Below are 25,420 nucleotides of genomic sequence, written 5' to 3' on the forward strand. Positions count from 1 at the left end.
CCCTGATCCTGGTCACACTCTGAGCCCTGATCCTGGTCACACACTGAGCCCTGATCCTGGGCACACACTGAACCCTGACCCTGGTCACACTCTGGGCCCTGACCCTGGTCACACACTGAGCCCTGATCCTGGGCACACATGGAGGAGCCCTGACCCTGATCACATGGAGGAGCCCTGACCCTGGTCACACACTGAGCCCTGATCCTGGTCACACATGAGCCCTGACCCTGGTCAGACACCGAGCCCGGATCCTGGGTGCGTTCTAGGCCCTGACTCAGTCCCAGACTAGCCTTCGTGCTTGCTGTAAGCGGAGTCCAGGGATGTGGGCAGTGAGGCTGGCCACGCACTTTGCGGAGCCCCAGCCCTGGTCTTGGAGGCACCTCCTTGGTCGCAGCAGCTGCTCCGCCGGAGCGAGCACCCCATCCTGAAGGGGGGGACAGACTCGCCAGCCCTCTGTAAATGGGGAATAACTGAGCCCATGGGGGTGGTCACAGCCACGGGAGCAGGCGGGGTGCATGGGGGTGGCCCAGACAGCGGGTGTGACATGGGGGGCTCCTTTGCCCCCTCAGAGCTGCCGGATGGCACGGTCTCACCCGACACCCGGAAACTAGCACGTGCACCGGGCTGTCGCGGCTTCTTCCAAGTCAGGGCGCAGAGCTCCTCCCTCAGAGGCTGCTTTTCTCTGCGGAAATAATCCCCTGCATTTGAATCAAGCCTTCTCCTTCCTCAAAGTGCTGTTTCTATTTAGCCGCCTTTGTCCTCAGAGCAGCTTGGAGGAGAGGGAAAGAGGGCAGCCACCCCAGCCCCATTCTCTGGGACCTGAGCGAAGGCGGCCTCCTGCCCGCCCCACCCCCCGCAAGACCTGCCCCCCCCGGGGGGGGGGGCAGACAGTGTCTGGGGTGCCGGGCCTCTCTTCTGGCCTGGCTGGCACACCGGGGATGATGTGTCCCCGTGGCCCAGGACCCCTGACCCACAAACAACTGCCCTTGGCTCCTCTGGCACGGGAGAAGGTTCCAGGGCACAGAGCTGCGGGGTGGCCTTGACTGCTCCCCAACCTGGAAGGGGAGGGAGGAGGAAATCTGGAGGAGGAGAGAGGGCGTGCTGGAGGAATTAGAGCCCCAGGCCCGGGGGAGGAGCAAGGGGAGGGTCCAGCCATTACAGTCCCTCCCCTCTCTCCAGATCACTGGGGACCTGTCTGCTGGGCGCCCAAACCGACCTTCTTCCCAGGCCCATCTGTGTGACCCCTGCAGATGCCCCCATGCAGACGCGGGTCATGGCTTCAAGACATCAAGACGCTCCTGGGCCCCCTGCCAGGCCTCTTCCGTCCCCACTTCTGACCTCCGTATGGGAGGGGCTCAGACTGTGGGCTACCGAGGGCAAGCCCTGAGAATGGGCCTGTCTCCCCTGCAGAACAGCACCTCAGTGCTGATGGCGCCCAACCCCCGGGCCCGTCCCCCAGGCCATGACGAAGACGCCCCATGGAACACACCAGCCGCCTGGGACTGCGGTCACACGGCACCGCAAAGGGGGTGACTCAAACAACAGGAAAGACTCTCCCATGGTGTGCAGGCCAGAGTCTGAATCCAGGTGTCAGCAGGGCCCGCTTCCTCTGAGGATCCAGGGGCAGATGCTCCCTGTGCCCCCAGGCCCCCACACCCAGGACGACCTCCGGCCCCTCTCCACAGAGTCCCTCCTCTGGCAGAGGGGCACCAACTGTGGACCCTAGCAGGAGGGGGCAGGGGACAGGCTCACTGCTCCTGAGCCCCAGCGGGGGACCAGCTAGGTGGGGGGGGGGCAGAAAACACTGGCTCCCCAAATGCCCCAGAGGATGATGGTCCCCATCAGGGCAGCCACGAGGGCGGGGAAGGGAGGCTGCCTGGGGCTGGCCCTTCCCAGGGCTCAAAGGCCTCTGTCTCCTTGAGGGCCCCACCCCGCCTGGCCCGCTCCTTGGGGCAAGCTGCCGACCTCACCTGGAGAGCAGGCCCCGCCCGCAGTCCCAGCACCCGAGAAGCTCCAAGCACCAGGGGTTCTCTCTGCAGGTCCAGAACTTCAGCAGCAAACCTGCTTGGACCCCAGCGAAGCCAGGCCGCTTGAGGTCTCCATACATCCCGCTTACTGGGAACAGCAGAAGTTGTGGCACAGCCCGATGGAGACGCCAAGTACGGGGATACCAGGCGCGGCTGGTGCACGGCGTGTTCCCAGGGAAATCCAAGACCTTCTGAGCCCTCCTGGCCCCAGGGTTCAGCCAGGTTGGGACCTGCCCACCTCGGGGCGTTAGGAGGACCAGTCAAGGTCGTGGATATGCAGCGTGCACACACGGCAGGCGACCACGAGCATCTCCCTCCCCATCCCCACCCCTCCGCGCTCCAGGAGCTGGCTCCTTGTTCTCCTGGTGACAGCCCAGCCCAGCCTCAGGGACAGTGGACACAGTGAGAGGCTGCCCGCCCAGGACAGGGCTCTCGGGGCAGCCAGGGCTCCCTGCTCCCCACTTTGCATCTCAGCCTTGCTGGGACAGCTCTTGACGAGAAGGTAAGCACTCTTAAGACAAGTCTGGATGCAGGAGCCTGAGGGCCCTGGACTGAGGCGACTGCCCATGGAGCTTCCTGCAGCCCCCACTCTGCTGCCCGCCACAGACGCTGTCGCAGGCCGTGGGGGGACCGTGGGTGACAGGGACTGGGGGACACCAGGGCTGGCTGTGGAGCTCAGCAGGGCCTGCCTGCCCCTCCCCGAGCCCCTGCGGGGTCCCAGTGCTGGGCTCAGGTGCTGGACCCCAGGGTGCCCAGAGGACACACAGGCCTCTTCCCACCACTGCCCCCACACTGTCCACCCCCTCCCTGCAGCCAGAAGCATCCTCGTATACCCCTGCAGCGCTCTGGATGTGGAAGCCAGCCTCCGGGGGCCCCAGGGTCCTCCCTCCCTGGACTCATGCCCTGTGAGGTGGCCCCTCACGCCAGTGTAGCTGGCCCCGAGTGAGCGATGCTGCACAGTGACCAGGAGTGGCATCTGCCTGGGTCTCGGGGACCCCGCGCCCTGCCGGCTTCACGTGGGGGGAGCCAGATTCAAACTGCCCCCGTCGGTCCCTCGGGTGGTGCGGCCCAGCCCACATCTGCCTGCACCCTCACGAGAGACACTGAGCGGAACTTCGGGCTAAGCCCCTTCCGAATTCCTGACTCATAGAAACTGGGAGATAATAAATGTTGATTGCTGTTTTCAGCCACTAAGTTTTAGGCCATGTTGTTCCACAGCGTAGAGAACCCAGACTCCTGCTCGGCACGTGGCAGCAGCTCCGCTCTGCCCCTGTGGGCACGTCGCATGCCCTGGGTCAGTCCCTAGGCTACCCCAGCTCCCACCCAGGGCCCAGCCCAGGCGTCCCGAACTGCCCAGGCCCAGGAATGGCTCGGCACCCACTCTCCCATCCAACATGCCCCACCAGCGTCCTGGCTCCCCGCCTTGGGCCCTGGCACCTGCCCGCTCACCACCCAACACGCTGCTACCAGCTGGCCCGGGGCAACTGTGGGTCGGGACCGGTGGGAAGTCCATGCCTACAGGAAGGGGAGCTTCGGGTCGGCCTGCCCTTCGGCTGCGGGGTCCAGCAAGGTCGGCCCCCCACCTGCCCCGTCCCCTGCTGGGTCGTCAGGGCAGAGCCCACGCCTGACACAGAAGACAGCGGATGGACAGACAGATGAGTGGAAGGGTGGAGGGACGAGGGCGTGGGAGCAGCTGGGGCACTCACCGCCGGTGGCGTTACTTTCGGAGAGAGGTGGCGGTGATGAGGACGATGACCAGCAGGACGGTGACTCCAGCCGACAGGAAGCAGCACTTGATCTTGCGTCTCTGGAGCTGAGAGAGACAGAACGGTTGTCATGGTGACTGGAACCCCAGCCTCCCATCCTGGGGGCACGTGGTGTCTGCCTGCTTGGGGCTGTGGGCCCAGGCAGAACCCGTCCCTTGCCAGGGGCTCTGTCCTGAGCTGGTAGGTGTGCTCCTTCAACAACTGCTCTGGGCTGGCCCCGACAGGCCCAAGGGAAGGAGGCGGAGAGCCAGCAAGACCGCCTCAGCTGCAGAGGGAGTCAGGCCTGCTGTGATGCCCATGTGCCCCCCTTGAGCACCTCAGATTCTTCTGTAAGCACAGGGCGATGCCACTGACTTCAGGGTCACATGTGAAAGCCTTACTTAAGATGATGCATGGAGAGTACACAGCCTGGGGTCTGGCAAATACCCGTAGTCCTTTCCGATCGTCTTCTCGTTCCTGTATATCATTGTTGTTATTGTAATTGTTTTAGTATTATCTATTTATTTTAGAGAGACAGAGCGAGCAAGAGAGACAAAGAGGGCATGAGTGGGGGGAGGGAGAGGGTGAGGAGCACACTCCTCACCGAGCACAGAGTCCAATGTGGGGGCTCAATCCCACGACCCTGAGATCATGACCTGAGCCAAAATCAAGAGTCGAACGCTCAACCAACTGAGACACCCAGGTGCCTCTGGTTGTGGTTATTAGTAATTTAACAAGTTCTGGACCCCACCATCAAAGACCTCATGGAGAGGAAGACACACAGATCTATGCTGCAGATTCATGGGTGGGTGGGGTTGGGAGGTTTCTGGAAGAAAGAATGCTTCATCTGGGTCCTGGTGGGGTTGGGCGGGGACTCCCCAGACAGGCCAGGACGTGGGAGGCAGGGGATCAATGGAGAACCTAGGACCAAATGGGAGCTTAAAATAATCTGGGAAGTCACCAAGTGGCAGAGAGTGGTGGGGGTAGGGAAGCAGGGGAGGCAGACGGGATGGGATGCGGATTGTACAGAGGTTTGGGCTCACCCCACAGACAGCACAGAAGACAGTGAGGAATTTCAATCAGGGAGAGACTGTAATGAAGAGGACACTTGGGAAGCAAATGGGGGATGGGTACGAAAGGGGAGAAGAAACACGGAGACTGGTCAGGAAGAAGGCTGATCCATGGAAGGGCAGGAGTCTGGAGCAGAAAGGGGAGGATCAGAGGGGACAGAGGCAAGACCGGGAAAGGAATCCTCAGAACCTGGTTGTGACTGAATATGCAAGGGAAGTGAAATAGGGGAGTCAAGATAAGTCCCCCAGGTTGCCCATCTGGGCCATCAGGTGGATGTTGGGGCTGTCCATTCATTTATCCACCCATTATCCCACCTATCTATCCATCTACCCATCCATCCACCCATCCACCCATCTACCCACCCACACATCCATTCTTCCATGCGTCCATGCATCCATCCATCTGTCCACCCACCTTCCATCCACCCATCTACTCACCCACCTTCCATCCACCCATCTACCCACCCACACATCCATTCTTCCATGCGTCCATGCATCCATCCATCTGTCCACCCACCTACCCAACTCTCCATCCACACACACACACCCATACACCCATCCTCTGTCTATCTACTTTCTCAAAATCAGTGCAGGGGGTGGGGGGAGTGAGGCACAGAAACTCAGCCATGAGGGAGGGAACGGATTGATGGGGACAGCAGGGAGTCAGGGAGCTTCTTGGAGTAGGTGGGACTGAACCTGGGTTTTGGTGTGGGGGAGTGTCCACAATGAGTTTTCGAGTGAGGGCCCAGTCCCACTGTGGGGTGGCGTGGGAGATCTGCTGGGCGTTGGATGGTGTTCAGCACCCTCAAACTGCCTCAGTGTCATTCCACTTTGGAAGGGACCCACACACCAGCCTGAAGGTCAGCCACCATCTGATCAGCCCTGCTTCCCAGCCTTGAGGGCAGGTATCACTACCCCGCTTTCTAGTTCAGGACACTGGGCCAGAGTTAAGTGGCCTGCCCAGGACTTCCAAGATGGTTTGTACAGCTCTGAGACTCAAGTCTCCCTGCCCCCAGCTGTTGTCATGGGTCACAGGCCAGCTGTGTGTGGGAGGGGCCGGGAGGCCCAGAGTGAACGAGAAATAGACCTCCAGTTCCTCACAGCTGGGGGTGGGAGGGCAGCAGAAACCCACAACCCTCCTAGCAGGGAAAGGGCATGTGAGCCAAGGAGCAGTTCAGCACCCAGGACAGCACCTGGGTCCAGGTGCCTGGGCCACGGACCCAAGTGTCTATCCTTGGTGCAGACACACAAGCGCTGTCCTCATCAGCAGGACAGCTGCCCTTTCCTGAGCCTTCGCTCATGATACCCTCACCCAGAGCTGTAGGGTGGGTCCTGTCAACACCCCGGTCTGCAGATGGCTCAGAGAGGTAAAGTAACCTGCCCAAAGCCACCAGCTTGTGAGCTGTGGGGTCAGGATTTGAACCCGGAGCCCAGCGACGCACCAGGTCTTAACCACCCCCCGTGCCCCCTGCAGAAGGGCTGACATCACAGATATGTGCTGAGGTAGATCTGACCCTCTGCACACCCCCGGTCCCCTAAAGGAAGCTAACGCGTGGAACCAGTTACATGCTTCATCACAGGCCACCTGCAAGGGATGTGATGTGCTCTACAGAGCACAGCAGCTGAGGTCAGGCAGGTCTCACATCACAGCCCGACCGCATGACCTGGGGCATGTCGCTGGCCTCCCCGAGGCTCCGGGGCCTGGCTATCCCATCTGTGCGGCCCATACAGAGCCCAGGCAATGGGACCCTGTGCTGGCCTCGCATTCACCATCTGCCGGAGTTGCGTCCATGCTTCCCCTGCCTGGGCTCAGATCAGCCTTCCTGGACAGCAGCCAAGTGCCCCTTGGATGTGATCTGCACTCGGGCCTGTCCCTCCACATCTACCCTCCATCCGTCCACCTCATTGAAGCAGGGAGGAGAGGCAGGGAAGCTGGGAGTCACAGGAGCAGCCACAGGGACCAGGCTGGAGTGGAGCATGACCCCAAGAGAAAGAGGAGAGACCACCTGGAGAGGAATGGGGGAGACAAGTAACCCCTGCGACCCTCCAAACCTACACTCAGCCTCCACCAAGCCAGCCCCTCTCTATCCCAGCAGCAAACCACACTGGGCCTCTCCACTGACTTCAAAAGGAAGAGGCGGGTGGGCCCTGACAGGCAGGGCCCAGGGACCGCCAGATGCGCAGGCTAGGACATATGGTGGAGGCGGAGGCAGCCCTTTGATGGGGAGCTCTGCAGATCCAGCCCGTGGCTCCCCTCCTGGCACAAGGCAGAGCCCCACCCCCAGCCACCTCTGCTCCAGCCCCCAGCAGCCCCAGCCTCCCTAGCGGGGAGGGAGCCACGTGCAGAGACACCAGCTCCTGCTGACGGCCGGGGGCCAGCTGTCCGGGAACAGCAGACCTCAGCTCAGTTTAGCGTCCAGCAGCAGGACGAGGGGCAGATGGCAGGACGAGGGTTACCTGAGGGGCTGACCTGTCGGCTCCCCAGTGACCTTCTGCTGAAGCATGGACAGACCTCCTTAAGGAGGTGAGATGGGTTTCCCCATTGAACATCACTGCCTCTGAGAAGGGAGAGCGGCCTGCAAAGGCCTCACAAGGTGCTAAGAGCAATGGAATGGGACCCCAGGACCCAAGCAGGGGCTGCCAGGTGGGTGGATGAATGGGGCCTCAGAACAGTCCCCCATGAGTCCCCCATGCCCCGTGCTGGGGAGGTGCCCTCGTCCACATCAAGCTCACTCATGAGCACTGCCCCATCCCAGTGGTCAGAGGGAAAGTGCCGACAGGGAGGCCACAGCACTGACCTAGGAAATGTGGTCGCATGGGCTGAATTGTGTCCCCCAAATTCATACACTCAGGTCCGAGCCCCCAGCACCCCAGGAAGGGGCCTTTACGGAGGTGATGGTGTTGGTGAGCCATACGGGTGGGCGCTAATCCACCATGACCGGTGTCCGTGGGAGATGGCACATGTGGACACAGGTACGCAGGGAGAACGCCGTGTGGACATGGGGCAACTGTCCACTAGCCAAGGAGAGGAACAGACGCTCCCTCACAGCCCTCAGAAAGAGCCACCGGGCCGGCGCCCTGACCTTGGACTTCTGGCCTCCAGACGGTGAACAGTAAACAGTGGCCTTGCGGCCGCTGTGTCTGTAATGATTAACCGGTCCCAGCCCAGGTCTATCTCCTCACTGACCCTGGAGAGCAGCCTCCTGATGGACAGCTCAGAGGTTGAGCCAGTTCTCGACCTTGTCCAGGCCAGCCCTGGGCACCCTTCGCCAGAGCAGAGCTGTCCCCTCCACCTCTACCCGGCTTGCCCCAAAGCCCTCACTGCCCTGGATGCCCGCGGGCCCTGCCCCTGCTCTCCCAGGGTCTGGGTACAGCATGACATGGCCCCAAAAGCTGCTGCCTGCAGAATAGTGAGGGGGGCTGCTCAATCGTGGCTATCACACCCCACGATGGGGGCAATGGCTTCTCCAAGGCCTCCAGGACCAGAGGTGGTGAGGCCCCGCAGCAAAGGGCCACAGGTCACTCTCTGGGAGGGAGGCTGGAGTCCCCCAGGCCTCTACCCAGGTCCCGTTCCCATGCAGCTGTCATGAGGCCTCTAGTGACCGGGTTCCCAAGACACAGAGTCCCCCCGTTGTGATGGCTGCCCGCCTCGGTCCTGCCGGGGATGGTGCCGGGCACTACGCGTTGACCGCGACCCTCAGGACAGCACGTTTCACACATGCAAACACCGGGGCTGGGCGATCACAGCGGCCCTCCCAGCCCCAGTGTGGCATTAGGACAGAGCAGCCCAGGAACCAGGCAGGAAGGAAAGGGCAGGGACACCAGCCCCATCTCCCACCCAGGTAGGGTCTCCGCTGGTGTCAGCCTGGCTCCCCCACGCTTGGGGTGCTCTGGGTACGTCAGCCCCTCCAAAGAGCCGTCGTGATTAATCACTCTTAAATGACAGCCACGCACTGAAGGAGCTGATGGGGCTGACGGCGGGGGGCCAATTAACCCAAATTACGCTCTTGACTGGGGCCCAATTACAGTCAGCTGTGCGGCCAGCAGCACCCAGGTGGGGAGGTCATTGTTGAATTAGCTCCCTGGCTGGGGCCGAGCTCCACCTTCCCATCCCAGTCCCAGAGGCTCACCTCCCCGCCTCCAAAGAGGCTGCGGCCCCTCCCAGGCCTGCTCTGCTCTCCAGCCGGTGAGGAGCCAAGTCTAAGTTACAGTTGCCTTCTGGGAAGGGGGTTTGCTCAGCACGTGCTCCTCCTCCTGCCTAAAGAGCCCTTCACTTAGAGAACTCCACTCGCTCTCCAAAACCCAGCTCAGCACTGTCACCGCCTCCAGGAAGCCTTCCCCCACCCATGCTTTCTTCTGCACAAAATCTGCAATTGCTGCCAGCCCAGCCCCTCCCTCCCACTAGGCCACTGGAGGAGGGGGCCACTTGAAGAGGGGCGTGGCCAATGGCTGCCCCAGCTAGGCAAGGCTTCGTGGAGAGGACCGAGGAGAGGGAACCAGCTGTACCCACCGTGGGTCCCGCCACCACGCTCAGGCCTCTACATGTTCTGTGCCCACACTGAAGAAGGACGGATGCTGGGTCATCGGTCCAGTGGGCACGCATGCAGGTGCCACCTTCTGCCTGCTCCGAGGGTAGGGGTATACCCCCAGAACACAGCATGTGAGGCGGCAAGCCTGGAGGTGGGGCAGGTGGGCCTGACTGAGCAGAGTGCAGGGGGGGCCCCAGGGCCTGCAGAAGTGGAGGTCAGGTGAGAAGTAAGGCCCTAGCGCCTTCCAGCCTCGGAGGCAGGGGGAGGGCAGGAGGGAGGGGGCTTAAAGCTCCCACCCCACCCCTGCAATTCTCTGGGACTCCAGGCCCCACGGAGGGAGCCGAAGCTGGGGTCGGAGCAGGGGCGGGCTAGCCAGTGGCAGGACGCCCCACAGCAGGCCCAAAACCTGGGAGAGCTTTCTTCAGAGACGGACAGGCCGGCCCCAGGGAGACACCACGCACCCCTGGCCTCTCCGCGCCCCCGCGTAGGTCACAGAGGCTCACACTTGGGGATGCGCCCAACAAGCGCACACGCCCTTCCAAGCAGCATTTCAGTGCCCCAGCCCTCGATACAGCACAGTGCAGGGACCCCACACAGCCGGCAGCACCTTCCTCACGAAGGACAGAAGACAAAGCAAACGGAAGGAAATCCAAAGAACCAGCCTCGGTGCAGGAACAGAAGGAAACTCACGACAACCAACACAATTCTCAGTGAGCGAAGAAGATGCACAGTCTGGAGGGGGAAGGCTGGGGCAGCCCAGCGCAGCCAGGGGTGGGAGGTCCCCCAGCCCTCCAGGCCCTGCCCCTGCACCTGCCTGCTGCACACACTGGGGGGAGGGGGGCACTGGCCGGGGGCGGGGGCGCGGGCACGGGCGGAGTCTGCTCGCAGGACCGGAGCTGTGTCCCAGAGCCCTGCCCGACTGTGCCCTCGGCCCAGCACCAGCCAGCTGGGCGTGTGGGCATGCGGGCCCAGGGTGGCACAGGCGGGAAGGCCAGCATTCGCCTGGTGCTTTGCCCGCCTCCCAGCTGCCCGACCAGCACCAGGGGCAGGGCCTAGGGTCCAGAAAGGTCATGACTCCGGCAGGCAGGGGCAGGCGGCGAGCCAGTGACGAGCACAGCCCAGCAGTGCCCGCTGCACATGCTCTCGCTCGCCCAGACACCCACTGAGGGACTTGCCCACGGAGCTGCCACTAAGTGTGGCATCGGGCCTCGAGCCCAAGGTCAGGGCCTCCAGCCTCCCTCCTGGGCCAGGGTGCAGGGCCTGCACCTTGTCTCCCTCTAGGGGACAAGGACTGGGTGGAGCCCCAGGGTGCTGGCTCTTCCCTCCATGCCTGCCACTAGAAGCTGTCTCGGGCAGTCACTCCCCCCTTTCTGAGCCTCAGTATCCTCATGCAACAGTTGGGGGCATCACTGTCCCGCACAGCTTCTCTGAAGGCGGATGCCCGCCTGGACCCAGACAGCGCGTTTCTCTGCACACCTGTCCCCTCGACCTCAAGCTCCAGGCCAGGCCCCTGCTGTAGCAGGCTGACAGTCCCAGGCCAGCGGCACCTGCATACAGTCGGTGCTCACTGAAGGTAGAGCCCCCTCAGGGGGCCAGGGCAGCTGGAGGCCTCTGTGTGCTTGACCTGAGGCAGGCCCTCAGCCCCTGGGCTCTGCTGTCCTGGGTCACAGCAGTCCAGAAGGGCTCCGTGGTGGGGGGTCCTGGAACCCTGTCTCCAGCAGCCAGGGGCTCATCAAGGAGAAAGAAGCAAAGGGAGGGAGGGAGGGGTTGACAGGGGTGAGGGGGTGACAGGCATTTGGGCACCAGGTGCTGGCTTTAGACTCAAGGGCATCCCCCCGCCCCCATCTTCAGGGACCTCTGCTGGCAGCTAGGGCCTTGGGTGCTGGTCCTGGTGGTCCCGGCGAGGATGCCCAGGGGTTCCCAGCCAGGGGGCTGGGCCGGCACCTGCATGCGGGACTCCTGGGCCAGCCTCCATGCCCCCGAGCCACGCAGCTCTGTGCCCTCTCTCAGCCAGGCGCTCGGGCCCTCTCTCAGCTGGGCGCTCGGGCCCTCTGCCCCCTCAGCCCCTTCCCTCTGACCCACCGGCACCCTCATTCTGTCCCCCCACCCCGAGGCTGCCCAGCCCCCACCCCACCCCTCAGAAGCAGCTTCTCATGCAAATGTATTCAGAATACATGACATTTCAGAAACATCTATTTGTATATATTTAGACTCCATTTCAAAAGAATTATTCAAAATCGGAGCCATTTGGATAGATGGGTGTGGAACGGATTGTTTCTTAAGTGTTCACGTTAAAAATACCATGTTTTCTAAGTGGATCACAAATGCTGTAATTATTGAAATGGGCACATTCTGCTGGGGGAAAATTACAGAATCATGACTTGATTTGCGGATTCTGTGTCCTGAGGACAGGGCACGGGGGCACCCACCACAGGACAGCTCTCTGAGGCGGGGGGCAGCGCCCCAGGGCAACCACACAAAGACAGGGCGCGGGGGCCGCCGGGAGCTGGTGGGTTTGACAGCAGCTCTACTGAGACCGCGAGCACCTGCTCCTCACTGGGGACTGTGCCCGGGGGACAGACAAGTCCAGACATAGGGGTGTGAGGAGGCAGGTGGAGGGCAGTGTCTGAGGAAGAAGTGGGAGCTGGAGGTTCTGAGGTCGGGAAAGGAGCTCGCTCACCCAGGGGCCTGGGACACGGAGGGGCTGGATTTGGGGCGACCTGGGCTCCAGCCCCGGCTCTAACACTTGTGTGCTCCAAGCCTCAGTTTCCTCATCTGCAAACTGGCAACAATGACCCCACTCTCACAAGGAAGGCGTGGGGGAAGGATCTGGAATGGCGCCTGTAATGCCTAGTAATTGCTGAGGGGCTCAGCTGTGTGGGGGCCAGCCTGGGCCAGGCCTCATTCTTGCTCTCCTGGCCCCCCCACCCCAACTCCACCCACCCCCACGAAAAGCTCCACCTGCATATTTACCCCTCCCAGCCTCATGCAAGGCCTCACCAGACTGCCTCCTCGTCCCTAAATATGGCCCCCAGCCCTGGCCCCAGGGCCTTTGCATATGCTACTCCTGCTGTCTGAACCATCCGAGCCCCCTTCTCCATCTGGGTCAGGTCCCAACCTGAAGGCAAGTCCTGTGCCTCGGGGGATGGCTCCCCGCTCCTGCCGCTGCCCTGTGGGATCAGGATAGGTGGGCTTGTCTCAGCTCCCCACTCAGCCCCTGACTTCTGGTGGGTAGGGCTCAGTCATGCCAGGCGTGACTGGTGGGGCAGAGGCGGGCCAGGGAGTCCTCACTCACCAGCTGCAGAAAGCAGGCTAGAGGACCACCCTCCACGCACACGTGAAGGGGTGAGGCCAGCACCCGTCTGAGGGGTGCCCAGGGGCTGCCGGTGGGCAGGGCATGTGCCACATGCCAGCCCCAGAGCAGGTGCCCTACCAGGGCCGGTCCCTGCAGCAGCAGGTCTTGCTGGTGAATGAAACCCAGCCTGCGTTTTCACGCCGGAGGCGACCCTGACTGCCCACAGGCTCGGTCGGGACCTGGCACCTCCAGGCTCATCGGGGGAGGGTCCACTGGTGGGACCTCCTCCGGGCTCAGGGAGGTTGGAACATTAGGTGGAAGGCTCCAGACACCCCCAACCCAGCCATGCCACTTGGGGGCTACTTGGGGGGTGGGCACGCACAGCCCGTCCCCAAGGCCACTCCAGGCTTCCGAAGGCCACTGACCGGGCACTGGGTATGTGCAAGTCCGGTCACAGCGAGCCTCCTGCAGCATCAGAAGGGGGTCGGCTGAGTGTGCTGCTGGGAGAAGCGCCCGGGGAGACACGCAACTGGGAAGGTGAGTGCAAGACAGGCCCGAGGAAGCCACTCGGGCCACGGCCATGCCGCAGGCACACGCACGCAGGAGCCGTTCCCTGGAGATGACGCATCACCATTGTTAAGTTATCAGCACCGTGTTTCTCCAGGGCTGGGATTATAAAGAGCTTACATTTGTTGGATTTTTGTTTTTGTGTTTTGGCTACAAGGAGCTTCTATAATGAAGACAAAAGTCTGAGCAGGGAAGGCTTTTAAGACCCCACTCCTGTTCTTCCCGGCTGCCCTGGGAGAATGGGGAGAGGGTGTCGGGGCTGGGACTCACGCCCCCAGGAGGCCATGGAGGGACCAGCCCCCAGGCTCCGCCCTGACCCCATTCCTTCGTGTCTGCACTGAGTCTCCCCAGGCAGCCTGGCCTGTGCCAGGCACCCTCTGATTGTGCCAGGCATGGAAATCCACCAATTACCCCCTGCCCCATCTCTGTGACTCAGTCCCCAGGCCCCCTCCTGCTGGAGGCTCCAGGACAGCCGTGGGGACAAGTGAAGGCCCCACAGACATCCAGCTCCCCAGTCCCCGGCCTCCACACGGTGTCCCCTGTGTCCCCAGATGGACCGCCCCTCCTCCCCAGAGCCCCAGACTCCCCCCACTCTGGACAGAGCCACACTGACACCTCTGATTGCCCCAAGCTCCTCCCTCATTTCCCAGAATTAGTAATAAATACACATTCATTGCCTATGTGCGCCAGGGACTGTCCTGGTGCTGGACAGTCACAGGGCAGGAAGACCCCCCCGGAGGCTGGACCCTAGTAGGAGGAGCCAGGTGAGAAGCAGGCTCTCAGGGAAAATCTGCAGGGTACAGTGTGGTGATAGAGACTAGGAGATAAAGAAGCAGAGATCAGGGTCGGTCAGCAAAGGCATCACTACGAAGCTGACTTTTCCCTCCAGACCTGAAGGCAGAGAGGGAGGGAGCAAGCAGATTTGAGAACAGTCCAGGCAGGAGGGCAGCAGGTGCAAAGGCCCTGAGGCACAGGGCACCTGGGTGTCCCTGGAATGAGGGGGCACCACAGGCATGGTCTGAGCAGTGCAGAGCAGGAGTGAGGCCTCAGGGCCTCAGGACCTTTGCATGTACTGTTCACACCCCCGGGGGTGCTCGTCCCCAGATACCAGCCTAGCCCACCCTCACCTCCCACAGGTCTTCACTCACTTGTCAGCAAGGGTCTTGCTGACCATCCTCAGGGGGCGTGTTCCTCTTCATGCCCACTGGCCATGCCCTCGCCCACCTCGACCCTCTCTCCTAAGTTACCCGCACGCAGAGCTGGGTGTCTCCCATGCTCCTGTTCGGGTGTGGCTCTCCTGATGACAGCGTCAGCTCTGCGAGGGCAGGACAGCGCGGCTCGCGGGTAACCATCACCCCGTAAGGAATCCACAGCGTTACAGGAGCTACTCCATCTAAAGGGCCTGGTGTGAAGGGGTGCAAGTCTCCCGACTCCGCCCCGCCACGTGAGCCGGTACCGGACCCCTGAGCCTCCGTCTCCTTATCTACAAAACACGGTAACGGATGGGCCCTGTGGACTTGGAGGCGATGCCTGGGGTCCCTGGAGACTTCACGCGGTGAACACGAACACTCTCCTTCTTGCTAAGAAACCGTTCCCTAAACTCCAGGGGGTCGCGCCCTGATACTGGTGCTCTGGCGTCCTGGGGAGCCCCCATCCGACCCCGAGTGACAACGGACACCTCTGTCAGACAGCGTGCACACGACGACATGGCCACGGGTAGCTGGCAGCGCCCACTGCGTCTTACTCGGGCAAGTGTCAGAGGTGGGGGGCAGACAGGTCTGTGTGAGACAATCGGCTGTGTCCTTGTCCTTGCCTCCACCCTGCACCACAGGCCTGGGTCTGCGTGTTCTCAGTCAGGGCGGCGGGGAGCCCCGACCCATCGGAGGGAGCCCAGCGCTTCATCTAACGAGAGGCTCTAGGGGCACTCGCTCCCTGCGTTAGTGCCCCTGCCCCCGCCAGCCTCTTCTCTGGGAGAAGGAGGGCCCCAGAACTCCTGCCCCCATTACCCCTGCCTCTCCCAGGCTGCGCAGGAAGTGCTCGGCTCCCCCAGACCCTGGGCCCATCACCACCAGCCAGCAGCTCTGCTCCCTCTGCCTCCCACCTCCTTTCCCCTCTGCTAGCTGAGCTCTCTACTGAGGCGCCGTCTGGCTGGGCTACAGAGGACAGAGAGAGGGTCCCATCTGCTGCTCAGCCCACCACGCCGCCAGCGCTCCCCAGAACCCCGCTCTCCAGCAGAGCCCTCAGGCGGACACAGCCCTCCCCTGCCTGCAGCACCAGCGGCCACCTCGAGCCCAGGATCGCCCCCACACTCCTCCCACCTCCTGCGAGCCCATGCAAGTTAGTGCGTGAAGACACAGACCCTCCGCCAGCCACTAGGGCGGCCGCGGGGCCGGGAGGAGAGGTGCAGGTCAGGGGAAGGCTCCCAGGGGACAAGGGCAGGTGGAAGGGGAGATTGCGGATGGGCCAGAGCTCCGAGGTCAAGGTCAGGCTGGGCCTCCTCGGCAGCCCAGCTGCAGCCCTCAGCGGCCACACCTCTGCCACAGCCCCTAGCAGAGCTGACCCCTTTCCTGCAGAACAGGGTGGTCCAGGGCTACCAAGCCCTCGTAGGAGCAGCCTCAGCCCGGGGGCAGAGCCAGCCCCCTCCTCAGCTTTTCCTCTTCCTCGTTAGCGTTTGTGTCTGCCCGGCCCCAAAGGTGGTCCTGCTCCCTCTGTGAACCCGGCAGGGCCCCACCCTGCACCCTCCTGAGCCTGACCTGCCATCGGAGGGGAAGGGTGCCAGCCTGTGTGGAGGGTCCTGCCCCTGTCCTGGGGGCCGCTGGCCTGTCCATGCCACTTCAAGGGCAGCACTGTCCCCTGCTGCTAGGTGCAGGATCCCTACTTTGCCCCAAGCCCGCGTGGCCGCCCTAAGGACGCCGAGAGTAAACAGCACCTACTGTGTGCACTCAGGAGCTAAATCCATGCCCATTTCACCAGCCCCGAGCCGCTAAGGACAGGGGCTCCTGCGGGCACTGGGAGCACCTGGGTGAACGCCACAGGCAAGGCCGCCCGCCCCGGGAGCCGACGGGGGGCAGGGTCGGACGTGGACAGTCAACACAGAACGTCATTCCATCAGACAGTAGGCGGGCAGACGAAACAGCCATGGAAGGAAGACCACGTGCCGTGGGGGCAGAGGCAAGGCGGTGGGCAGGTCGGGAACTAAAAGGCCTCAGGGTGGGACTCACTGGGGGGATACCTGAGTCGAGTGGGGCTGTGGAGGAGTGTATCTGGGCAGAGGGAACAGCCAGAGCAAAGGCCCCGAGGCAGGAGCGTGCTGGCGTGGGTGAGGAACTGGTCCCAGTGCAGCCCCGTGCCACGTGCTAAGTTCTCAGAGGCCCGGCAGCCTGGCCCTGGCCCTCGGGACCCCTGCCCGTGGGAGAACCCAAAAACGTAAGTGGAAGGAGAGACGCCTGGGCAGTGAGACTGCTGCCCCTAGCGCCTCCTCCAGGGTGACCCCCTGGGATTACCCTCTCCTGTGCAAGGAGAGGTCTGCTGGTGAAGACACCCCTGACTCACTTCCCGACCTTACCACATACTAGCTCTCACAAGCCATTCACATGTCTGTGCCTCAGTGTCCTCTTCTAGAATGGGCCGAGCACCCACCTTCCTGGGCTGCAGGGGGCTGAGAGAGGTCGCCTGTACTGTGTGCTGAGCTCGGAGCCTGGGACGCAGCCCCTGTGCAGAAAGGACGAGGGTCTGGCTGTCGCGGAGGCTGCAGCCACCATCCTCACCCCAGACAGGAGGCCGCAGAGGAGAGGAGCAGTGGCCTGGGAAGGGGTCGCGGTGATGTCAGCGCTAGGCAGCAGCTGGCGGGAAGCCCCACGCCCACCCCAAGCCTGCTTCTCATTAGAATGACACCGTTCGACATCGTGTCCTTTGGTTTCAGGTGAAAAGACCTAGACCCCATTTGAACGGCCAGAGTCTACTGGGACTGCATGACACACCTAACAGTCCTAAACACGATGTCACCCCTGTGTCCCCCTCCTGGGAGGTGCGCCTGCAGGCTTCCATAGCTGCCCCCCCATTCCTGGCTCCAGTGCGGGGGGACCCGGCCGGCTCAGGCTCAGTGGCCGACCTGGGAGCCCTGCCTCCCCAGGACCCCTCGAGGAGTGCTCTCTGGGGTGTGGCTAGTCCCATTCCAGGTGGGCATGGTCCCTGGGGACACCCCTGCTTCAGAGGGCAAGCCCGGAGAACAGGCCGGAGACTCCAGGGAGCGGGCTGGGCTGGAGCCAGCAGTCAGCCCACAGCGCAGGGGGGACCTCGAGGCCGCAGCGCCCGGACAGTGAGCTCACCTCCTGCAGGGGCCGGGAAGCCAGACCCCAAGGCCAGCTCTCCCGCGGCCACGGCCCCGGTGGCTGGGAGAGCAGAATTCGACGCTCTCTGGAGGGGGGTTTCCCAATTCCAGGCGAAGCCGAGCCACGGACTCGTCATCCAACATCATCAAACAAGCAGGAAGGCAACACGGCGAGAACAGGTCAGACGAGCAGAGAACATAGAACGATGGACCAAATGTCAGGAGAGTGAAGATGGCTGTCGAAAGGCAGCAAGAAGCCATTAAGAAGGAACAGACGTATCCAAAAAAGAAAGAAACGTTTAGAAATGAAAACCACAATTTCTGAAGACCTAGCTGATGAGTGAAGCAGATTTCACCCGCTGTAAAGGGAGGACCGACCCAAGTAGGTTCACGGGAATCCCACCACACAGACGGGCTGGAAGCCATAGAGCCAAGGTCAAGGTCACGGGGTGGCCAGGGAGGTCTGGCACGGGTGCCGTCAGTGCCCGCCGAGGGGCCCCCAGGAGGACGGGCAGAGGCAGCGTATGGCGTGTGAGGAATGACAGCCGCCCCCAGAGGAACCCACAAGAACAGGAGTCCACCGGTCTGAAAGTCACAAAACACAGAAGTTAAAGAAATCCACACCTGGGGCGCCTGGAGGGCTCAGTCAGTTGAGCGTCTGACTCTCGATCTCAGCTCAGGTCACGATCTTGGGGTCATGAGATCGAGCCCCACAATGGGCTCCACGGTCAGTGGGGAGTCTACTTAAAAAAAAAATCCATACACAGAAACATTATGGGTAATTTTGGGAAAATTACAGAACCCTAAATAACAAGACAAGATGTTAAATTAGCCAGAGGAAGAAAGACAGATCCCTAAACAATCAAGACAGACAGACAGCAGACCCTACAGCAATGGGCCCCGGAAGGCCCTGGATTAAATTCACGCTCCAGCTGGAAGTGTTTCCTGAGCGAATCTCTGTGGCCTCGCAGACACCAAGCGTCAGAGGGATCAGCAGGAGACTGGCAGGAAGGAGGAGAAAATCCCCGAAGAAGACCTGAGATAAAGGAGCCGGCGCCCACATGACCCCAAGCTGTGAAACCCTGAGGGGCCCCTCAAGCACCAGGGCCCGGGCAGGAGGGCAGTGGAGCCCAGGGAAGCGAGCAGAGGGAGGCGCCCGGGCTCAAAGCCACCAAGGCCCAAGCCTTGCTCAGGAAGGGGCGGCGGCCTAACTTCAGACTCAGTCCCAGTGAGGACATCTGGCAAAAGTTCCAGGAAAAAAAAATAAAAAATTGTAATAAAGTATATATAAAAAATTTTTTAAATAAAAGAAGAAAAAAATGAACTAATTTTTTAAAATGCAACTGATTATAGAGACATGAGAACGAAGTGTGATTAGATTAGATTAGATCAGAGATTAGATCCTGGACTTTGAGAGATGGAGCTGGGGGCTCAGCGCCGCCTGAACGGGGTCTGTGCTCCGCTGGCCGCACTCCGTGAGTGTGGGTTTGCCGCGGCCGCCGACGGAGCACCACGCGCCGATGGTTAAGGCGTGACAGGCGTCAAGCGGCGGACCCTCGGGCGGTAGAGGAGCAGCGCCGCCCGGGCAGTGTGGCCGGACGTGTGCAGCGACTCCGTGTCCTTTCCTGCCACGTTTATATGTCAGAATTGTTTTTCAAAATAAAAAGCTAGAAACTCCAGTACGGAAAAAGCAGCTTTCAAAAACGAAGATAACTACAAATCAAAGAGAAGCTGGGAGAAACTGCTGATACACCAACAACGGATCGAACCCACCGGTGGGAAGACAGGAACTCAGGAGAGTTCTTAAAATCCAGCCACGACGGACGGACCGGAGGACTTGAGGCACAGAAGTACTGACAACGAGAGAATAGAAAACCATGCGACGCCACGAATCCCGAGAAAGCTGCCATGGACACGCAGCCACAGATGCCACGTGGAACGGAAAGGTCGCTTCTCAGGCCGAGGGCTCCACGTCACCCAGATGAGACAGCGGTCCCACCTCGTACGCAGCCTAAACTTTCCAGCCGTAGAAAACAGAAAACCGACATTCCCAGAGCCACGGGGAGGCCTGCCCAAACCCAACACCGCGTACAGGCCAGGTGGACCACGGAGGGCACGGACACGGAGGATCTGAGTCAGCAAGTGAACGGGCTCCGTGCACCCACGTCGAGGGTACACCCTCTCTCACACACATGTGGGGCATCGCGCAGGTGGGATTCTCTAAGCCGTAAGGGGAGTCTTCACAACTTTCCAAGAACCAGTATCACATAAAAGAAATTCTCTGAACAGGGGCGCCCGGGTGGCACAGCGGTTAAAAACACCTGCCTTTGGCTCAGGGCGTGATCCCGGGGTTATGGGATCGAGCCCCACATCAGGCTCTTCTGCTATGAGCCTGCTTCTTCCTCTCCCACTCCCCCTGCTTGTGTTCCCTCTCTCGCTGGCTGTCTCTCTCTCTGTCAAATAAATAAATAAAATCTTTAAAAAAAAAAAAGAAATTCTCTGAACAAAATGCAGCCCTTGGAAGGTCATGTAAAAAGAGTGCATTTAAAATGCCCTTGCATCCAGACATTTCACAACTGGCTTCTTAGTAACTCAGGGTCAAAGCCAACAGCACGCAGATCGCAAGCGTCAAGCTGAGCAACGGTGAAAATACGGGGCGTCCCACGTGCGGGGCGCGGGGCCCACAGCCTGCTGACCGGGTGATAGAAGGAGAGGGGCTGGAGCGTCGGGGCCGTGGAAGCGAGAAGGAGGGGTGCAGGAAGCACCCGAGGAAGGGGAGCCGAGGGACGATAAAGAGAAAACAGGGCCCACAAGCCGGAAGCAGCAGGAAGTAGGACATGGCGGCAGCAGACACGGGGGGCAAAGACAAACTCCAGGGAGACGGACGAGGGCGAGACGTCCGTGGACAAGCAAGGCTGGCGCGAGCAGGTGCCGAGGACGGACAGAGCGGGACTGCGCAGGCAACGAGAGAGCATCACGGGCACCGCTGCGCCACCACATCCAAACCCAGGACTCAGACAAGGCCCCAGAAACATCTCCCTTACCCAAACCGACCCGGAACAAGAGAAAACCCGCGTCCGGGGCTGCGACCCTAGAGAGTCTAACAGACCGAAGGACGGCCCCGGACTCACCACGTGAGGCTGATGTAAAGTTGACACAAAATTGGACAAGCGCGGGGACAGCAGGGACATGCGGAGGTCCGTGTAGGGGCCCAAATCCTAAAACACGAGCACGTTCCCTCCTTCCAAGACCGCGGAGTATGGCTACAGCTGTTCGCTCCGGACACGTCGACGTTGCCCCAGAGACGCAGGATGGTTCGGTCCAGAAGTCCAGGCGCCTCGTCAGCACGCTCACGGAGCGAAGGAGGGCGCTGAAGACCCATCTGAGCGGAGCAAGAGCACATTCAACGACACGGAACGTCCGTCCAGGACTTAACACCAGCGACCACCCCAAACCCTTCTCAAGCCCTTCGCAGACGTCCTGCGTCTGACAAGAGGATGGACAGTGAACGTGCAGTCCTTCCTGACGGGCCGGTGCCGGGCGTGTCCCTGTCACAACCCCTCGTAAGGACGCACAGGACAGACACACAATGGAAGGAAAGCCGGAGGCTGAGCGTAGTCCCACAAACACTGAGACCCTAGCGGCCGGCGGCCACACGCCCCGTTCACGGGATCATACACGCCTGTGTACGCCGCCGGCAGGCTGGCCCGTGAGCCAGTCACAGAAACAGACAAAAACACATGTTTAGGAACAAACTTCTGAAAAGATATGAAAGCTACACATGGAGGAAATCATTGTTTAAGTGTACATTCCAGCATTAAAGAGGGTGGAGACACGCGGAGTGCGCCGCGGTGCTCGCAGACGGGAAGGCCCGCGTCGTGGAGATCAGCTCTTCCCCAGTGATCCTGAGTTGAGTCGAGCCCGGCACAACTGCCAATGGCATTACTGACGGAACCTGACGAGCGGGTCCGAAGACTCGTGGGAGAGCGAGGGCCGAGAAGAAACAGTGCGGGCGGGGCCGGCAGACAGCGTCACCGAACAGAGCTGCAGGCCCGACACCGGGAGGCAGGGAAGTGCGTGGGCCGCCCGGACGGCAGGGCCAAGAAAGCAAGGCGCACGGAGCCAACGCGGACACCGGTGGTGGGGCAGGTGGACACGGGAGGGCGTCTTGCCCGCGGTGCGGGGCAGCTGCGTACCGCGAGGAGGCATATGAATGGCCAACGACGGAGAGTGTCTTTCAGACTTGGGATGCGGGGAGCCCAGGAGTGCGCATGAGGCCCGGGAATCATCGAGAGGCCCCACGGGGACCGGAAAGGAAAAGCCACAGCCGGGAGGTGGTGTCTGGTGCAGACCCGCAAAGCACTAGCGTCTACATAGAGCACACACTCGCCCATATGTGTGTGTGTACATTCCAGGAACCATTAGGAAGGGAAAAAACAAACAATCCAAGTTTTAAAATGGGCAAAAGGCATGAACAGACTTTCCACAGCAAAGGAAACACAAACATAAACATATGAAAAATTCCAGCCTCGTTAGTAATCAGGGAAATGCAAATGCGGACCACAATTAGACACTATTTTACACCCACCACACTGGCAAAAATTAAAGAATCTGACAGTGTCAAATAGCAGATAGGCAGCGCTCTCACGCTGCTGCTGAGAACGTGACCACCGGCAGCCACGTGGAAAACCGCTCCCCCCGCCGGGCGATGCCCCGGGACCCTGGCCCCGCGCTCCCCCCACGAGGCAGATGCGGTCTCCGGGCGGGCCGTGCGTGTGACCACAGAGCTGGAACGGCCACGTCCCGTCGGGAGGAGAAGAGACGAATACATTCTGATCCCACCACTCTAGGTAGTTCTGCGCTCCCGTGAGCACTGCACGGCACGGTGACGCACCAGCACGTGGACGCATCTTGGGAACGAAGCTGAACGAAAAAGGCAAAGTCTTGGAAGAATACAAACAGCCTCGTTTTTATGCAGCTAAAAATAAGCAAAACTAGACAACCCATTGTTCGGCCATCAACACCTTTTACCAACACTGTCTGTTTAAAATAATACAAAACTCGTTTAAAGTAGGTAAAAGCCAAGGAAACACAAACACGAACTTTCGGGAAGAGCTTATGGGGGTGAGAGCAGAGGGCAGGAGGGGGCCGCGCTCCCACGGATGCGTAGGGATAACGTGGGGTGTGCGGTTAGGCGGTGCTGGACACGATCACGTCACGCCCTCCGCGGTGAGCCTGCGACATGTATGACGTCACGTATCAAGTCACATCCTGGAAAAGACCGTACAAATGGCAACACTGACAGTGGCCAGGGTTTCATCCATACTGGCCTTTAACCATGACAGCAGCCCCCGTCTGTGAACAGGACTCTAAAATTCCCCTGCTCCAAGATTCTAACTCGTGAGATTCATGATTCTTGTCGCCCAGTGATGCCGCCTGCGCGCTCGGTGTTAAGATCCTGACATCCCAGCATGAGGCTCCCTGACTCTCAGGTCCTGAAGACCCATCCCATGAAGGTCCCAGATGGTATGTCTGATTGCCAAGGCCACGTGGGGCCCGTGCTCGCTGGCCAGCGCTGCAGAGGGCCGGCCTCCCTCCCCCACAGCCCACACCCCACACGCCCCGCCAAGGGCTGTGCTCCACGAGAGGCCCTCACAAACTTCATGCTGTCTAGATGGTCCAGGGTCCCCTCTCTCTTGGGCCAAGCCAAAGACGCTCCAGCTGCTGGATCCCCCTGCCCCAGCCCCAGCCTGCCCCCAGAGCAAGAGCCAAGAGCCAGCTTCCAAACGTCTGCCGCCTCCCCTCCTCCGCCACCCCCAGACGCCTCTGGGCTTGGTCCTGGCTTCCGCTGGAGGAAGACAGCCAGACCAGGCCCTGAGCCTGGGGTCAAGCAGACAGGGTTCCAATCAAGTGTAATTTGGGGAAAGCCCCTTAGCCATGCTGAGTGTTGGCCCTGTCTTCACACACAGACCGGGCCATCCCCGGGGCTCCCTGAGGATTCAGTGAGATACCGTCTACACAAGGCAGAAGCTGGTTAACTGTGGATCCCTCCACCAGCTACACACCAGCACAGCCTGGGCTGTCTAACACAGGGTGAGCGAGGAGGTCACAAAGGCCACTGCCCAAAGTGGCCATAGCAGGCACTCATCCACCCACCCCTCAGCCCTTCGTGAATTCCACAACGGCACATCGGTGCCAGCAGGTGCCCGGGGCAGCTGCGGCCAGACGGCGCCTTGCACCTGCAGCTGTCTCCTCAACCAGCATGGACACCGGTCCTGGATCCAGTGCATCCACAAAGCCCCGAGCCTGGGTGCCCAAGGGGCTGGAGGGAGGGAGGGGCGAGAGGTTGGGGCTCGTCCAGGGGCCTGAGGGAGAAGCTGAGGCCTGACAGTGGGACGAGGATGCAGGGTGCAGCGGGGCTCACACCTTCCTTCCCAGGGGGTGGGGGGATACAAGGAGGGCACAGGAGGAGGGGGACGAGATATGCTCTCTAGACCCTGGGAAAGAAAGTCCTGAACATCTAGGACTGGGGGCAGTGGGCTGAGGTCCTGTCGGGGCAGGACTGAGCCGCTGGAGAGAGCTGGGAGAGCGGGCCCAGCAGGGGTGTCCAAACCTGCAGGGTCACCGAGGTCAGGTGGGGACACAGGACGGGATGTGGCCCCTCCCTGGCTCGGGAGCGGGCTGCTCCTCCCCCAGCACCGAGTCCAGGGAATGGAGGCGCGGGCTGTCGATCTCCCAGACCCCCAAGGCGGGCAGTGCCGGGCAGAGGCCAGGAGAAGAGGGGACGATGAAAGCCAGGGGTGGATGGAGGGGTCACGGTGGAGACAGGGCAGAGACCGTGGGGATGTGGACGTTGCACACTGTTCAAGACGCTTCGGTCCAGGCACTAGAGCTGCTTCCACGCAGACGCGTGCAAAGCTCGCATGAGGATCGTCCGCCGCCTGCTCCCTCTGCCCGCAGCCCGGCGGTGTCTGAGAGGGGCCGCCCCGCCAGTCTGGGTCCCGGAGTCAGGAGCACGGAAGTAAAGCCAGCACTACCCGCTGTGCACAGGAAGCACAAGCAAACCAGCGAGGAGCCTTGGGGCCCCGGTCACCGCAGCCGCACAGCCGAGCAGACGGACGCAGGGAGGTGCGGGGTGAGCCCCGATTAACGGAAGGGACGCCGGCAAGGTCCGCCACCGCCCTGCTGTGTTGGGTTCTCGGGCTTCCCGCTCCCTTCTTCAGAGCGGACAGCAAGGCTCTGTGCATAGGGACCACGGGCGCCCAGGCCGGCAGCTCCGGAGGGGGGCTGTGCGCTCGTCACAAATGCAGGCGGGCCCTGAGCTACCCGAATCCACGCGGCAACCACTCACGCTCGGAGCCCAGCGCCTCCCTCGGATTTTCACACCCGTGCTCGCCAGCGGAAAGAGCATTCTGAGGGGAGATGCAGACCTGGGGCAGGGGGAGCTCCTCACCAGGCTAACAGTGGCGCTGTGCCCGTGCCACCCACTCCCCCGCCCCGGATCAGAATCAGGTAAAGCCCCCAGGGTGCTAGGCCCCAAAGGGCGGGTGCCAAGGAGCAATCCGAGCTGATGCCACATCCCCAGGCCCCTCCGCGAGCGCGCAGCCCCCAGGCTGGGCCAGAGGACAGGGGGCAGCTGCCAGTCGAGGCCTCGTCGGCAAGCCGGAAGCGCTGCTCTCTCCAGGGAAGGCACGTGGGATGGTCTAACAGTCCTGGGATCGCAGGCATCCCTGGGCTTTTGTTTTTCCTCGAGAACCTTTTCATCTGTCTTGTTGACGGCATCGTTAATGAGCCCTTGTTGGCATTCCAGAAGGAGCTAAGTACCAGCGGTGGAGAACACAGTCAACGCGGTCCAGG

The 25,420-nt window shown here is 61.4% G+C and overlaps 1 protein-coding gene across 2 annotated transcripts in view; it reads right to left on the reverse strand.

Annotated features, from left to right (window-relative positions):
• The window catches only part of TSNARE1 (t-SNARE domain containing 1), a 154,252-nt gene that overhangs the window by 9,860 nt on the left and 118,972 nt on the right, over positions 1-25,420 (reverse strand). For both annotated transcript variants that reach the window (XM_040625638.1, XM_040625640.1), the window contains one exon: positions 3,734-3,840. In XM_040625638.1, the coding sequence (XP_040481572.1) occupies positions 3,745-3,840 (96 nt within the window). In that variant the 3' untranslated portion in view covers positions 3,734-3,744. The remainder of the gene's footprint in view (positions 1-3,733; positions 3,841-25,420) is intronic.

Source organism: Ursus maritimus, unplaced genomic scaffold (genome assembly GCF_017311325.1).
Source record: "Ursus maritimus isolate PB19 unplaced genomic scaffold, ASM1731132v1 scaffold_9, whole genome shotgun sequence".
NCBI lineage: Eukaryota > Metazoa > Chordata > Mammalia > Carnivora > Ursidae > Ursus > Ursus maritimus.